General features: G+C 36.4%; 2 protein-coding genes across 2 annotated transcripts; one reads left to right on the top strand and one right to left on the bottom strand.

The window, feature by feature from the left end:
* On the top strand, positions 2,372-9,370 carry LOC109845960 (uncharacterized membrane protein At1g16860-like). The gene is made up of 4 exons (XM_020415190.1): positions 2,372-2,439; positions 3,998-4,153; positions 4,439-4,650; positions 9,021-9,370. The coding sequence occupies exons 2-4, from the start codon at positions 3,998-4,000 to the stop codon at positions 9,208-9,210; spliced, it is 558 nt and encodes a 185-aa protein (XP_020270779.1). The 5' UTR covers positions 2,372-2,439; the 3' UTR covers positions 9,211-9,370.
* Positions 10,127-13,545, bottom strand: LOC109845949 (short-chain dehydrogenase/reductase SDRA). The gene is made up of 6 exons (XM_020415180.1): positions 13,341-13,545; positions 13,129-13,245; positions 12,902-13,036; positions 12,346-12,471; positions 10,851-10,952; positions 10,127-10,516 (listed from the first exon to the last, which is right to left on the bottom strand). Exons 1-6 carry the CDS (start codon positions 13,458-13,460, stop codon positions 10,367-10,369), a joined length of 750 nt encoding a protein of 249 aa, XP_020270769.1. The 5' UTR covers positions 13,461-13,545; the 3' UTR covers positions 10,127-10,366.

Below are 14,448 nucleotides of genomic sequence, written 5' to 3'. Positions count from 1 at the left end.
TCTGTTTGCGGTTTTCATGCTTGTTACATGCTCCAATTTCATGCTTGTTACCTGCTCTAGTTTCATGCTCCAGTTTCATACTTGTTACATGCTCTGTTTATGATCAGGCTTATGCAATATGATTGATCTTTATCGTGTACAGGTTATTAGTGTGCAAATGCATGCTGTTTTTTCACATCTATTCTCATGAGACACGAAGCTATGATCTATGATATGGACAAGTTATAAAGATAGCAATCTACAGACTTTGGTGTGTATTGGTATGACTATCTTTCAAACTTGGTGTGTATTAGTTTGGTTTTCTTGCACTAAGCAATGATGATTGGTCAAAATTTGTTAATGCAGGCTATATTGTGATTTTATTATTTAGATAAGACATATCATGATGAGATTGTAATCTAAATTGCTCATGTAATTTTTAGACGAGGCAACCATTATGTGTAGACAATCTATATGCAATTACAATATTTAGGCGAGACATCGTATACTGATAATATGACTTTATTCTAAGCCTTATACTCCATTGTTTGACAATCATGAAAATTTCCTTTCATATCTCAATACATTTTGCAACTACATGGTATGTTTTTAAAGATAATGACGAGTACACCAATTATGAGTAAAAACAATACACTCCTTTTCCAAATGATTACTTGATGCTCTGGAGATTTCAATTCTCTCTTCAATCTTTTGATTTTCATTAACTTTTTATCTTCAAGAATGTCTTGACTCTGTGATACTTGATTCTATTCCTGCAATCACTCTCTTTGTCGGCAAGTGAAAGAAGTTACATTCTTTATTTGGGAACTTAGTGCAACTCTAATAATGTCTCCCTTTATTTTTTCTATTTGCACATAGCTTCAAGGGTGTTGGAAGCTTACATTTGCACTTCACTTTATATAGATCAATTGATTGTTTGCTATCACATTTCAGCTCCATCTTCACTGTAGTAGCAAGGCTGCTTTGTTTCCTGCAAAAAGAAAAAGACAAAAAAGGCTGAAATGTGCATTGTATTTGGGCTAATGCTGATACATTTATATAGGATTGCAACTCCTATATACTACTCGTTGCTACCCATAGCCGTTTTTATAATCGTTGCCAACTTTGTACTGGTGAGTTTGTCTTCTAGGGGGTAACTTCACCACAAGTATGTTTATTCATAATTTTTTGCATTATTTCCTATTATATGGTTTTGAATCAAACACAAAAAAGCTTTTGAAAAGCTTTCTATGATGGCGTTTTTCTTATTTTTGGGAAATGAAACAAACATGAGTTTTGGATATGTTTTCTTATTCTTCACTTTATCATTCCATATCAAACACAAGTTTTGGATTCCTTGGATATCCTAATTTTTTTTTTTTGGATTTGATTTTTTGTGAGGGAATCCAATTTCATAATTTTATGGAAATGAAACAAACAGCCCCTAAGTTAGTGTTTCTTAACAATACGCCCTGCTTTTAGTTTTTAAAAGCTAAAGACTTTGTTACGAAATTGGAAAACATGATTAGTCCAGAATTAGTACCTAACTCCACCTTAGTCCTATCAAACAACGGAAATTAGAAATCGAGACCACTGACGAAAACTCAGTTTGCAAATCTCATTCAAAATCTGTCCTCATCCTGCAAATCACCGGAATAAACTCAAGACTCCTCTAACAAAAAAGCCCACCAAACAAATACGCACTCACACACTCTCTCTCTCTGCGCTCAACAATGGCGTCCACCACCACCACCACCAGCAGCCGCCCTCATCACTCTCAGTCCGCCAGCCCTCAGCAACGGCCTCCTCGTATCCGGCGGGCCCACCGGAGCCGCCTCCAAGAGACCGCCCCTCCGCATCATCCCACTCCCTCTCCGCCCCCATACACCGCGGCGACCTTCGGCGCTCCGGCGGACCTCACCGCCCCTCCTGCCCCTCCTCCTCCCGCTCCCACTCCGGCCACCTCCCCAAAGCGCTCCTCATCCTCCTCCCGGCCCCCCCTTCCAGATCCCCGCCAACCGCGACCTCAATCACCCGGTCAGAACCCTAACCCTAGCTTTTAATTCTAGCCCCAACCCTAACCCTCAGGCGAAACCCGAAGCAGCGAAGGACGTACGGGACCGTCCGGGTGACCGAGAGTCAGAGATCGAGGGCGGTGGTTTAGTCCCGTTTGCGGTTGCCCTAATCAGGCGTTGTGATTGGGCGGGGGCCGGCGGGGTCTCGGTTCCTAGATGTGTGCTCGGCAGTGGCTGCTGCGTGTGATGTGCTTGTTGGCGGGCAGACTGTAATTGGCGGGGCGGGCGGCGGCGGCGGCGCGCACGGGGTTGGCGGCTGTTTGGGCTCTGGAATTGGGGGGGGGAAGGGAGGAGGTGAGAGCGCGGGCTTCTGAGCGGCGTCCGCCCGGATTCTGGGCTCGATCCGAGGAATCTGCCGGTCGGGCAGATCGTGAAGGTTACTGGGGTAATCTGCCATTCTGTCGGCGTTTTTTTTACTGTTTTTTCTAAAAAAAAAAAAATTTATTGAAGTGGGGGAACTTCGCTGATGTTGAGTTAGAATTTTTGTTTGACAATAGTGGCATGTGATGATTTGTTATCAGATGAAACCGACGTCGCCGATGCTGTCACCAATTAGACTGACCGTCTACTTGCATATTAATTAGGATGTTTTGCATCTACTTCATTTCTCTCAAGTTGTGATTAAGGGATGTTGGAACAATAGTTACCCACAGTGAACCTTATGATGAGGAGATTCTCATTGAAAAAAAGTTTCGCAGCGGTTGATGACCATCACTAAATGAACAACCCGTAGTTTTTGAAACCATTGAACATATTGGAATCATGGGCATTTCTTTGCATAGTAACCGATACTATCTTTTTCTAGTAGGTTGAAGGATGAGCCACCTGGTATTTTATTTCTAATTATACACTGTACTTTTATCATCATGGACGTGAAATTTCGATTTAATAGGGGCGTGGATCATAGAATTTAGTTGTTTTGACTTCATGCTCTTCCTAGATGAGGAGATCCTCATATTTCTGGGTATATAAAGATGCCATATATATATATGGTATTGTATTTCCAAACCCAAGAAAATGTCTATATTGATGTATTCCAAGTGGGTTATCATATATTTCAATTGATGTATTCCAAATAGGTCTTGATATACGCCTATGGTTTTCTTAATCTCAATTCTAAACAATTGTAATCCAAGCAAGCCAAGCCAGTGTCACCTAAATAGGGCCTGGAAACTTGAGACAAATCGCCAAAGAATTAACTGTATTCCTCTGTCCAGTTGCCTACTCTGTTTTAATCCTCATGAGTTGGCATTAAAAGTTTCTGGTTTTTCAAATGTGCAAAAGGTGGTGCTAGTCTCACAAACCCAAGAAGTATGCAAACTCTAATTCTACTAGATTGTAGAAACTACTAGATAAATTTGTTGTATTAGATTCCAACAATTTGCCATTAAAATGTTGACTTTTTGTATCTAAGGCACCATAAACGCTTCCAGTTTTATTAAAATGTTGTTGTTTTAATTGATTGCTATGCTAAATGAGAATTTTATCCAGTATTCCTATCTTGTAGATTACGTTCAACTTGACTTTAAAAAGGTTGAAAGGGAAAAGCAAACATGTCATTGAAATTAGTAATATTATAGAAATATTTTCTATTAGCACCATCTTTTAGGTGGAAAATTACTGGTTGCAACCTACAAATGTGACTGTATATAAGGACTGTACTTCAATAAACACATAGGATCATGAAAATTGCAATTCTTCAACTAGACATTGATCGTATATCTGTTCTGTATATCTGTCTGTGAATATACATAGATCTGCATATACCATATTTGAACATCTCTTCTAAGAAGCATTTGGTTGTTTTGGGCTATTAGTTAATCAGGATAAGGTCTTGTTCTATCAAAATAGATAATTTAGCCGTAGTTTCTTAATCACTAATTTGTATCTGTAACGCACCAACTTTTTTACTTCAAAGCTGATGGATCTCTTATTGTAATCAGATGGTTACTTGTGGTGCTGCTCCTCTTGAAACATCCTATCAGAACATTTCTAGGTGTGTCTATGTATCTACTGAGTTGTATGAATATCGAGGTTGGGATGGCTTGCCTGTAGATTCCAAGCATAGGCCATTTTCATGGGGTTTGAGACATTCAGAGGTCAGTTTTCACAATGTTTCACTCGTATTAACTTTTCATTTGACCCCCCCGCCCCCCTATTTCCTTTATCACATTTGTTGAACCCTTTAAGCCCTCAGACACTTGGTTATGGCTTGTTTCCTTATTGTTCTTTTTATGAACAAAGCAATGTGTTAAGTATGCGAGTGAATAGATATCATAATGAAGTTTACACAAGTCAAATGTTTTATATATTTCATTAGAAAGGTTCATCTCTTATTAACATCATCTCTTGTTAACCTACTCCTTTCTTGCTTATTGTTACAGAGACACGTATCAGATTTTTATATATCTGATCCAAATTCGGGGACAAGATTTCTCGTGAGGGCGGGAAATGGAGCCAGAGTGGTTTCTTTTGTTAAACCTGCAACCATCGTGGAAATGACCAAGAAAAATAAAGAGCTAAATCCAAATTTTCTAACCTGGCTGGCGGAGCATAATATTTCCGGTGAAAGCCGGGTACTGCGCCTTGAAGAAGGGTAAGAAGCGAACTTGATTTCCAAGAAAATATAAACTGATGGTAACTCTGGTTACTTCTGCCCTATACCTTAGAAAAAGAGGAAAAAATGACGATAAGTTGGCTTTCATTGATATAACACGTTATATTTGGTTATATTGCCCTATACCTTAGAAAAAGAGGAAAAAATGACGATAAGTTGGCTTTCATTGATATAACACGTTATATTTGGTTATATTCATTGACTTTCACCTGGGACACTCATATATTGCAAATTTACTCTATAACGAAATAACTCCTCATGTACATTTTTTAGATGGCATAGTCTTTCCTAGAAACCTAGTCCCCCCCCCCCCCCCACACCTTGCTACGGTCTCGAGTGAATTGATATTCCAGAGAGTTTAGGCTGATTGATCGTAGGCAAAAATAAAATAAAAACATAACATAAAAACACTTTTCTTCTTGATGCATGAACTTTGTATGCTTATAGTGATTCAACACTAGACCATGATGTGCCATATGATATGTTGTTATAAAACTCTATACACTGTGCAATTTGATTTGGGTGTTCTACTTATTTCATACCTCATGACTTTATAGTTCGTTGTGGCCTAGTCTGCATAAGCATGGAGGGAATCAAGGCACGATTCTATAGACATAACATCCTTGGGAAAATGGGCCACAGTGCAGCAGGAAATATGAAGATTATTTAATATATTATATTTTGGTTAGACTTAACAATTTATTTAGAATAGGTTAATAAACAAAGTAATTGGAAACACGTATAAGATAGATTGTTCTCAAAATATCACCTACATACAACATTGAGTATTACTTTACAGAACTATACTTCAAATATTAAATAATCTAACCAAGATGGCATCATAGGTTCAAAAGTAACGGAAAACATGGCTAAAGTTTCTTTTTGTTACTTTCAAGAGACATCGGGTCCATCTATATGCTCCGCGTTTGTGAAAATTTAATTTACGTTTATCAAGTGAAAGACTAACAACTTTTGTAACTTTTAGAGACTTGATACCTGTTATAGTTAGGCCTGTCCAAACGGGTCGGCCCGACCAAGCCCGGCCCGGATTGCTAGGTCTGGGTCAAACCGGGTTGGGCTTCGGGCTGGCCCAGATTTTTTATTTGATTTTTTTGGCAAAAAAATGCTAAAAATTAGATTAATCTTATTATATTTATATAAGTATGTATTAGTATATATTTACATGTTAGTATATAGCTATATATTATATATACGCATATTTTATGTAAGCATATTGTATATACTTATAAGTTATAACTTGAGAGAGAGAGAGAATCGCATAAGTATATATTACTTATTTGTAAGAGAAAAATGTGTATGCTTGGTACCAAGCACAAATTTTGTGCTTGGTAGTGAGGTGTCATATTTTCATCCACTCATTCTAATTCCCAATCACTCCCCAACCCATGTGAATGTAGGCCCCGATTTCAATGAGTGGAGGGGAATATGTCACCTCACTATCAAGCACAAAAACTTGTGCTTGGTACCAAGCATACCCATCTTTCTCTATTTATAAATGCGTATTATACAGTTATATATGTATTTGTTATATGCTTATATTATGCTTATTTTAACTTTTTAAGTATAGTTATATACTTATATATACTAGATGCAATATACTTATATATAATTCTTAATATCAAGTGTATATATATATATATATATATATATATATATATATATATATATACTTGTATACTTACAAGTATATATATAGTTGTGTATATATATGTATATGTATATGTGTGTGTACACACACATACATACTTTCTACTTAAATATATACAACTATATACACCTAGGACTAGGAGGCTATGGCCATTTTCCTAAAAAAGACACTTAGAAATATATATATGTACACATTAATGACCATATCATAATATAATTATATATGTATAATAACTGGGCTGGGTCGGGCCTAAGTCAGGCTTCACCAACACAACCTGGACCCGGGCCCATAGCCTGGTCGTCCTGGACTTCCCGGGCTTTTCTTGGGCCCGGCCAGGTCGGGTCCGGGCCGAAAGCCCAATTGCACACCCCTAGCTATAGGGTTGAAACAGTTAACACCAGTGTCACAATTTGTTTGACCATTCAAATGTTCTTTAAAGGGAACAGGGTAGGATGAAGACACATCAGATTTTTGGCATGTAGTGGCAGTGTCCTGTTTCTTATGCTTTAGTGAATGGAAGAGTATGTAAATCAATTTCTTTCACAAGATGAAGAGGATGATTATCCAAATAGCTTCAAAGTCTGAAGCAAACGTATAGAGGATCCACGATAGGAGGCATATGCTTTTGGATTTACAATCCACCTATCTGACAATGAATCAAAGAAGGGAACGTTTAGCAATATGGTTAAAGATAAACTGGAGATGGAGACTGATTTTCTCGATTTAGGAGAAAGCGGATGGAACAATGTTATTGTCACCAAAAAGGAGTGAAAGCTTTCTAGCTGTTATTTTATTATTTGGAGATGGAGACTCAGTTTGCTCGAACATTTGAACCATTATTTGTGTAATTTTATTGGCTGCAAGACAAGCTTGTTAATTATATCGCCTTTCTCGATTTTATTCTCTTGCTGGTGGTTTCATATAACTGAAGAATGATAGTGAAGACTGCCTATGCTATAGAATCAGATATAATGAGCATGTCCAATATGGTTCATAATATGCATTCTGGTGATCTTACTTCTCGAGATATGCTTTATAACTGCAATTATAGTTCTCTTTAGGCTTTCGATATTTCTTTCGTGACAAATAGGCAAACAAATTCAAGGTAAATTGTCATTTTATTTCCCTTTTTGATACATTGCATGATTGTGTACAATGTTACATTAAACGTTGGGCGTTTCTAGGCGTCGGACTTGGCGCTCAGCGTTTAGTCGTCTAGGCGGGCGCCTAAGCGGTTTCTAGGCGTTTTTTTTTCTTTTCTTTTTAATTGTGATACTTGAAGATAAATATATATATACTCAATCAAAGATGCATAAATACTAAAGTACAAATACTATTAACTAAATTGCTTGGTTTACCAATTACAATAGCTCTTTGTATGTTTATACTTCTCAACTCAAATTATAAGTTCATCTCAACAGTGAAAAACTCATTCTCAACTCAAATTATTGTTAACTTATAAGTTACTGTTAAATTTAAGTTAACAATAAATTTAAACTTAAGTTCACTGTTAACTAAAATATTGTTAACTTAAGTTTACTGTTTACTTAAACTTAAGTTTACCATCAACAAAAACTTAAATTTAAACTTAAACTTGAGTTTACTGTTAGCATAAACTTTTAAGTTTAACTTAAACTTAAGTTTACTGTTAACTTACACTTCTTAAGTTTAAGTTACTGTTAACTAACTTGAATAGATATTTTCTCAAAAAAAAAAACTAACTTAAATAGATATTTAAGAAGTACTATTTACCTTGTTAGTAGTTACAGAGATCGGGGGAGCTCGACAATGTTACAAAAGGCGCTAGACAGACTAGACGTTTGAGCGAGCAGCTAGCGCCTAGACCCTAGGCGTACGCCTAGGCGTTTGACTATTTTTAAATTATTTAATTATAATAATTGATAAAAATATGTATTAAATTCATTTTAAATTATTTAATTATAATAATTGATAAAAATATGTATTAAATTCATATAAATTTTCAAAAAAAATATAGCAATTTTAGTTATTATAATAATTGATAAAAATATGTATTAAATTCATATAAATTTTCAAAAAAAATATAGCAATTTTAGTTTCATAATAAATCATGCATACTTAGATACTAAATAACCAAAATAATAATTAACAAGGTTAGAGCCTAAGATGTTTTTTTATTTTTAATTACAATAATTGATAGTGAATGTCAATGTTATAGAAAGTTTAGATGCCGGACTGGTGTCTAGGCGGATTTCTTTCTTCATTTAAATGGTGATCGATGAGGTTTTGCTGAAGGTCGGAGGAGGTAGTAGAGGTGTTCATATTTGGAGGTTAATGAAGTTTGGAGGACGTGTAGGCTACAACACATAAAATCACAACCAAGGCCTACCGGGTGTAATCCACGTAAGCAGACAATGCTCCCCTAAATGTTCGTAAAATCTAGATGGGCAGCCTAAATACCGCTTAGGTGTTAGGCGTTAGTTAGGCGGCCTAGGTACCGCCTAGGCCTAGGCGTACGTCTAAGCGGACTAGGCGGGGTTTTTTTAAAACAGAGATTGTGTATTCAATCAAGTGTTTCCCTTTTCCCATGGTAATCACTCATGTGCAGTATACCTTTGTTCATGTTCTTAATTGTTAACTTTACTAATGCAGAATGAAGTTATGAACAAGTACTTCATTATAACTTAAAACAACGATGCAGATTTATTAAAGAGGGTGGCACTGCAAGTGTGATGGGAATTCTCAGGAAGCATGAGAGTCTAACGATTATCGATCAACCCAGAGACATCATTTCTACCGGTTGCCAGTGGCACAGATGTTTCTTTCCACTGCATGTCGAAGGCCTAATCCTCATAGGAGATAGATCACCAGAAGCAGTATGCCATGTGTAAATACTTTCATATTACATCATCCTCCAGCCTCTGGAGATAGAACTAAAATTATTAGAAAACGAAAATATGTATTCTTTTTCTAACCTCTAGGGGGAAATAAGGTATTTAAATAGGTTCTGGTGATGTACATTTTGATGTACATATAAAGGGTTGTGAATGTGAAAAAGAGGGAGGATGTATGTAAGGTAATGTTGTTTAATAGTGCGCCGCAGTTTATCTTGTAAGCTGTATTTTCTTCTAATTGGTTCTGCATTTTCTTTTTTTCTCTGAAAGTTGCAGGTACTGGAACGAGAACAAAGACAATTATATATATATATGCTTCTCATTCCATGATGATATACTTACTCATGGCTTGTTCACTTAATTGAAATTGCTGAGATTATTTAGCTGATGGAGGTGTCATTATTGTGGGTTGGTCTGTTAGCAGCTGAGAAACCGAAGGTTTTTCTTTTACATTTTCTAGAGTTTCCTTGCCCGAGACAGAGCAGGTTGAATGAAAATGCCTTCTGTTTACTTGCTTGGTCTTGATGTCATGAGTCATAACCACAGTCCTGTATTTGTTTAGGATAATAGATACGTGACCCCCAATAATAGATAAAGGTGATTATTTTCTCAAGAAAAAAAGGGGAGAAAACATACAAATGTGATTGAGAAAATGGATTTTAGTTCTCAACCTATTTGACCTCTGGGGAGGGTTAATTCCCTTTTAATTTATGATAATTCTATGGGTAAAAAAGGAGGTATGCTTCAGCTAGCAGCTCTTTTAGCTTTTGTTTCTCCTAAAGCAAACTTTTGGTGAGAGAGCTGTATTCAGTAAGCAAGCATTTTGTACAACACTTTTTACGGAATCGAAATCATTGATATCCCTCCCAAACCTGTAAACTAACATTCTCTCAACCTTCAAAGAAACACACAATTGTCAATAATTTCAACCTTGCCAATGTCAATCTTTTATTATTATAAAGAGACTGGTTTACATTTCAGTTGAGGAGAAGTGAGACGCTAAAAACTAAACTCTGAAACAACCAAATCCTTTCTAAAAGTTACAAATACAGAGCAGAGCTTTGAAGGTAACTCCTAGACTTATAAAGGCAAATCTGCAGCAGAGAGTGAAACTGGTTCACAATTGAAGGTATAAGAGAGCTTCAAATGGACTCTAGAGCCTTGAAGGCATACCTCCAGCAACCACAATGGTTTCTCCTGTAATGTATGCAGAGTCATCGGATGCAAGAAAAGCAGCAGTCGCTGCCATGTCTTCTGCTGTCCCGAGCCTCTTCAGCAGGGTGTTCTGCTCTATTTCTTTCCTCTGTGACATATAACGTCAATATTAGATGACCAGAAGCTAAATTCAATTCTTATGCAAAGACTGATGACCTAACCTATGAGGCTATTAGAACAAGAGTGAAAATATACTATAGGTCCCTGATTTTTGCAATTACAAGGATAAATTATCTTGAATATCAGACAACAAGCGAAACAGACACTTGGTTTTGTGAACATGGAAGATAACAGGTGCAGGCAATTTGTTTAAGTGCTTCCTAGAATGAGTAAATGTGAGCAACATTCCTGCGAGAAGTTTCTCATACAGAGAGCACAAAAACTTGTGGATGAGGCAGAATTATGTCTCCCTGAGTGCTTACAATGGTGGGATTGTTTGTGATGAAGTCGGCAAAATGGGTAGGCACAAATCCAGGAGCTATGCAGTTGACTCGAGAGTCTGGGCTCATCTCAGCAGCAAGGGCCTGCAAGCATCCACGAAGAATGATATATAAAGCCATTGTTGATGCTAATAAGGTATACGTGATCCAGGAAATATTTCCAATTCCTTTATCATCAATGTTTATTAGAAACACTATTATCATCGTTCTCGACAATAACACAAGTATCTTTTTAATAAATGCGACCACAAGAATAAACATCATCATGATAGGACATAGACGTTATGATAGAGTTAATAAGCCACTAAATAAATCATGTGTGGACAAGCCCAAGTTACAACTTTAAATTAACATCATAACTAACAGAATATTTGTATGATCACATTATATGTGGTCCTACATTATAGAGACACTGCAAGCACTTTCATATAACTGACATGATTGCAGGATATCTTCAATATTTTTCAGCATCAAGAGCACCTACAGTCAAATTTCATACACAAACTTTATAGGCGGTCAAAGCTATTAAGGACATGATCTCCAAACTTGTTAAAGAAAAAGGAGTTTGTGGATGTTAAAATCCAACGCAGCAGCAGATTGGTTTGCATATAGTATATAACCTGATAAATCCCACCTAGATGACATCTGAGATAGACAAGATATCTCCCTATTATGGTTCACACATGTAGATTGTGAAGGTTTGGATGGATGTAATGAACCTAGAAGCCGTCTTTTTAGATATAACTGATTACGGTAAGGATGGGCTTCAGGTTCGTATTATAAAAATTGAATGGAAAAAAAATCTGTTAGACAATAATTGTATAGGGTATTTTATCTAAATCATGATGTCACAAAGTTAACAAGCAACAACCTGATGTAATATATTTGAAGATGACGGCTTGCAGCTTAAGCACAATGCCTTTTTGACAAGTTCTGAATTTATATTGGACCTTTTAGGAATATAGGATTTCCCCAGCTACTATCTTAAAAAACGGGGCTATAGAAGAGGTTATAGAAGAAGATTCCAAAATCAGTAGCTTATTTTTAAATAGACATATTTGGTAGGGTAGCTATTCCATAGATCATGGATTCAAGATACTCTCCCAAATTTCCAATTATTGGAAAGGTGGAACAAAGCCCAACTATTTAATGTTAATAGCCGGAAGCTCAAGATCTTATGTAAAACATAACTAGTCATATAGTCAGACCCTATCGAGATATTAAATTTTAAATGAACAAATTACATGCAGATAACTACTAGCAAGCTATTAGTGTAGCTGTTGTCCAAAGACCAATAAGAGCAGGCTCAACAAGGATACAATAGTACCACTTAAGATATACTTTCTTATCACCAGAACTTGATCATATATTACTATATTAGACATCAATATAGAAAAAAAAAGAGAAAAAAATCAGAGATACAGTGCGCCACTAATCAGAAGCTATAACTTCACATAAAGGGACCAAAGAAAATGACCTTGGTGAGCCCGAGAAGAGCTGTTTTTGTGACTCCATACATCGCCATAGACGACTGTGGATGATATCCAGAAATAGATGCAATGAGGATCACCGATGACCCCTTACTCAAATGTGGTGCAGCAGCCTGTAACAGTCATTTTAGCTTAGTCGTTCACTCAAAAATTATAAGAAGGGTAGTATTCACAAAATTACATGAACACATTTTTATTAGAGAAAACTACTAAGGGCTTTTTATATTATTAAAACTACAATGCCTGATGACTGTTAGATAAGCTATCACATGCCTCATACATGACATGTTTTATATGATTCTGCCTTTGTGTTCTTTATACATCTTCTATATTACCGAGTTGATACTTGATAGACATAACTAGGGTTAATTTAAGACCATTTTCAAAGACGTTAACGTCATTGGTAACAATTTCCAATCGGCAGCGGTCTGCAATTGCCCGGATTCAAAAAAAAAGAGAGTTTACTATCCCAAAGTTCATGGTAGTTTTGTGAACTTCAACCTTATAAACTAAAAATTAACCATAAATAGGCACATAATATACCTGCAAGAGTAAAACAGAAGCCTTCACGTTAATATCCCAAAGCTTATCAAGCACAGACTCTTTCATATCCAATATATTATCTATGGAAGGATTCGCAGCTGCGTTCGACACAACTATATCTATTTTCCCATACCTCTGCAATAAACCAGCACAAATTTTTCACAAAATTGAACTAAAGGAGCAATCTTTTCCCTGAAATTAACATAAAACAGGGATCCTTTTCCTACCTGAACGGTTTTCTCGACGAGGTCCTTTCTCTGTTGAGAGTTTGAGACGTGGCAGACGATCCCCAAGCATTCAACTCCTTTGGATTTGAGCTTTTCTACTGCCTCGTCTACGTTTTTCTAAAAATTTCACACAAGAGATCAAGAAATAATAATATTAGTAAAAATAAAAAAGACCAGATCTTTTTTGAAATTGGATGAGGTCAAACTTCGACCTGCTTTCGAGATGAGACGACGACGGAGGCGCCTTCGAGTCCGAAGCGCTCGACGATGGCGAATCCAATTCCTTGGGTCGAAGCCGTCACGATCGCAACTTTCCCTTGCAATCTCTTCATCTTCTCCTTCTTCTTCTTTTTTTTTTTTACCCAGATTTTTTGTTGTTTTTTGGGCTAAATTTTGATGCGGAAGAGTTATTGGGAACAGGAAAGACGCGAGATTCTGTGACTCTCTTCGCTGTGGGCCAACGGAGTACTTAACGCTGGGGCCCACATGAGCAACCGGTTATCTGATAATTCGAGGACAAATCATATTTTACGGTAGATCCGGACAAAATATTCAAAAATGCGTCCGTCGTTGACAATGTGCAGAAATAATACGACGTCCAACAATATCAAGAAAAAAAATACATCAAAATTTGAACGCATTTCAAATTTTATCTTAGGAAAACCGAGTTAATACTTTGCCCAATTTTGGTCAAACACGTTTCTTCCAAAAATAGAACCAGATCAACTTTGGTATTTTGAAAAGTTGTCAAACACATTCTAATTATGCGCATGCAAACGAAGGCCGTTTTGTTGTTGTATAATTATTTGCGGAAAATAACGATGACTTGTTTGCTTTGCATAATTTTCTATATTTCTAATCCTACTTATAAAGATACACCTACTTTTATGAGCCATTCATGTTGTTGTTTTTTCTCCATTTTTTGAGCCATAAATATCAGGGGGAGAAAGAAAGAAAAACAAATTAACTGAAAATATAGGAGATTCCTTTCGCCCTTTGCTATATTTTTTGATATAATCTGCAACAGTGGCGGACCTGTTCTTGTTCAAAGTGGTTCATTTGAACCACCTCAGATTTTGAAATAGTATATATATCATATATGTTAGTTTGTGAACAAATGTAATTTGTAGCCTAGTGGTATAAGCATTAGCTTACCTTCAAAGAGGTCAAAGGTTCAAAACCTCCTACAGCCTCTTTATGTGTCTAATTTCTCCTATAATCCTTATTTTCTCTTTACTTTTCTACTTTCTCCTATTTTCTCTTTATTATTATTTGTTTATTATTTTTATGCTTTCCTTAGTAGTATTTGAAAAAAAAATT

This window comes from Asparagus officinalis, chromosome 1 (genome assembly GCF_001876935.1).
Source record: "Asparagus officinalis chromosome 1, Aspof.V1, whole genome shotgun sequence".
NCBI classification, from domain to species: Eukaryota; Viridiplantae; Streptophyta; class Magnoliopsida; order Asparagales; family Asparagaceae; genus Asparagus; species Asparagus officinalis.
The sequence above is the reverse complement of the archived record's forward strand: the minus strand, read 5'-3'. Positions and strand labels throughout refer to the sequence as shown.

Bases quoted from the DNA above. Each gene is read 5' to 3' on its own strand.
- LOC109845960 (XM_020415190.1), top strand. From the start codon at position 3,998: ATGGTTACTTGTGGTGCTGCTCCTCTTGAAACATCCTATCAGAACATT. The intron at 4,154-4,438 runs GTCAGTTTTCAC...TTATTGTTACAG, and splicing joins GGGGTTTGAGACATTCAGAG to AGACACGTATCAGATTTTTA. The intron at 4,651-9,020 runs GTAAGAAGCGAA...ACAACGATGCAG, and splicing joins GTACTGCGCCTTGAAGAAGG to ATTTATTAAAGAGGGTGGCA.
- LOC109845949 (XM_020415180.1), bottom strand. From the start codon at position 13,460: ATGAAGAGATTGCAAGGGAAAGTTGCGATCGTGACGGCTTCGACCCAA. The intron at 13,037-13,128 runs GTAGGAAAAGGA...GGTTTATTGCAG, and splicing joins TCGTCGAGAAAACCGTTCAG to AGGTATGGGAAAATAGATAT. The intron at 10,953-12,345 runs GTCATTTTCTTT...GGATGCTTGCAG, and splicing joins CTCTTCTCGGGCTCACCAAG to GCCCTTGCTGCTGAGATGAG.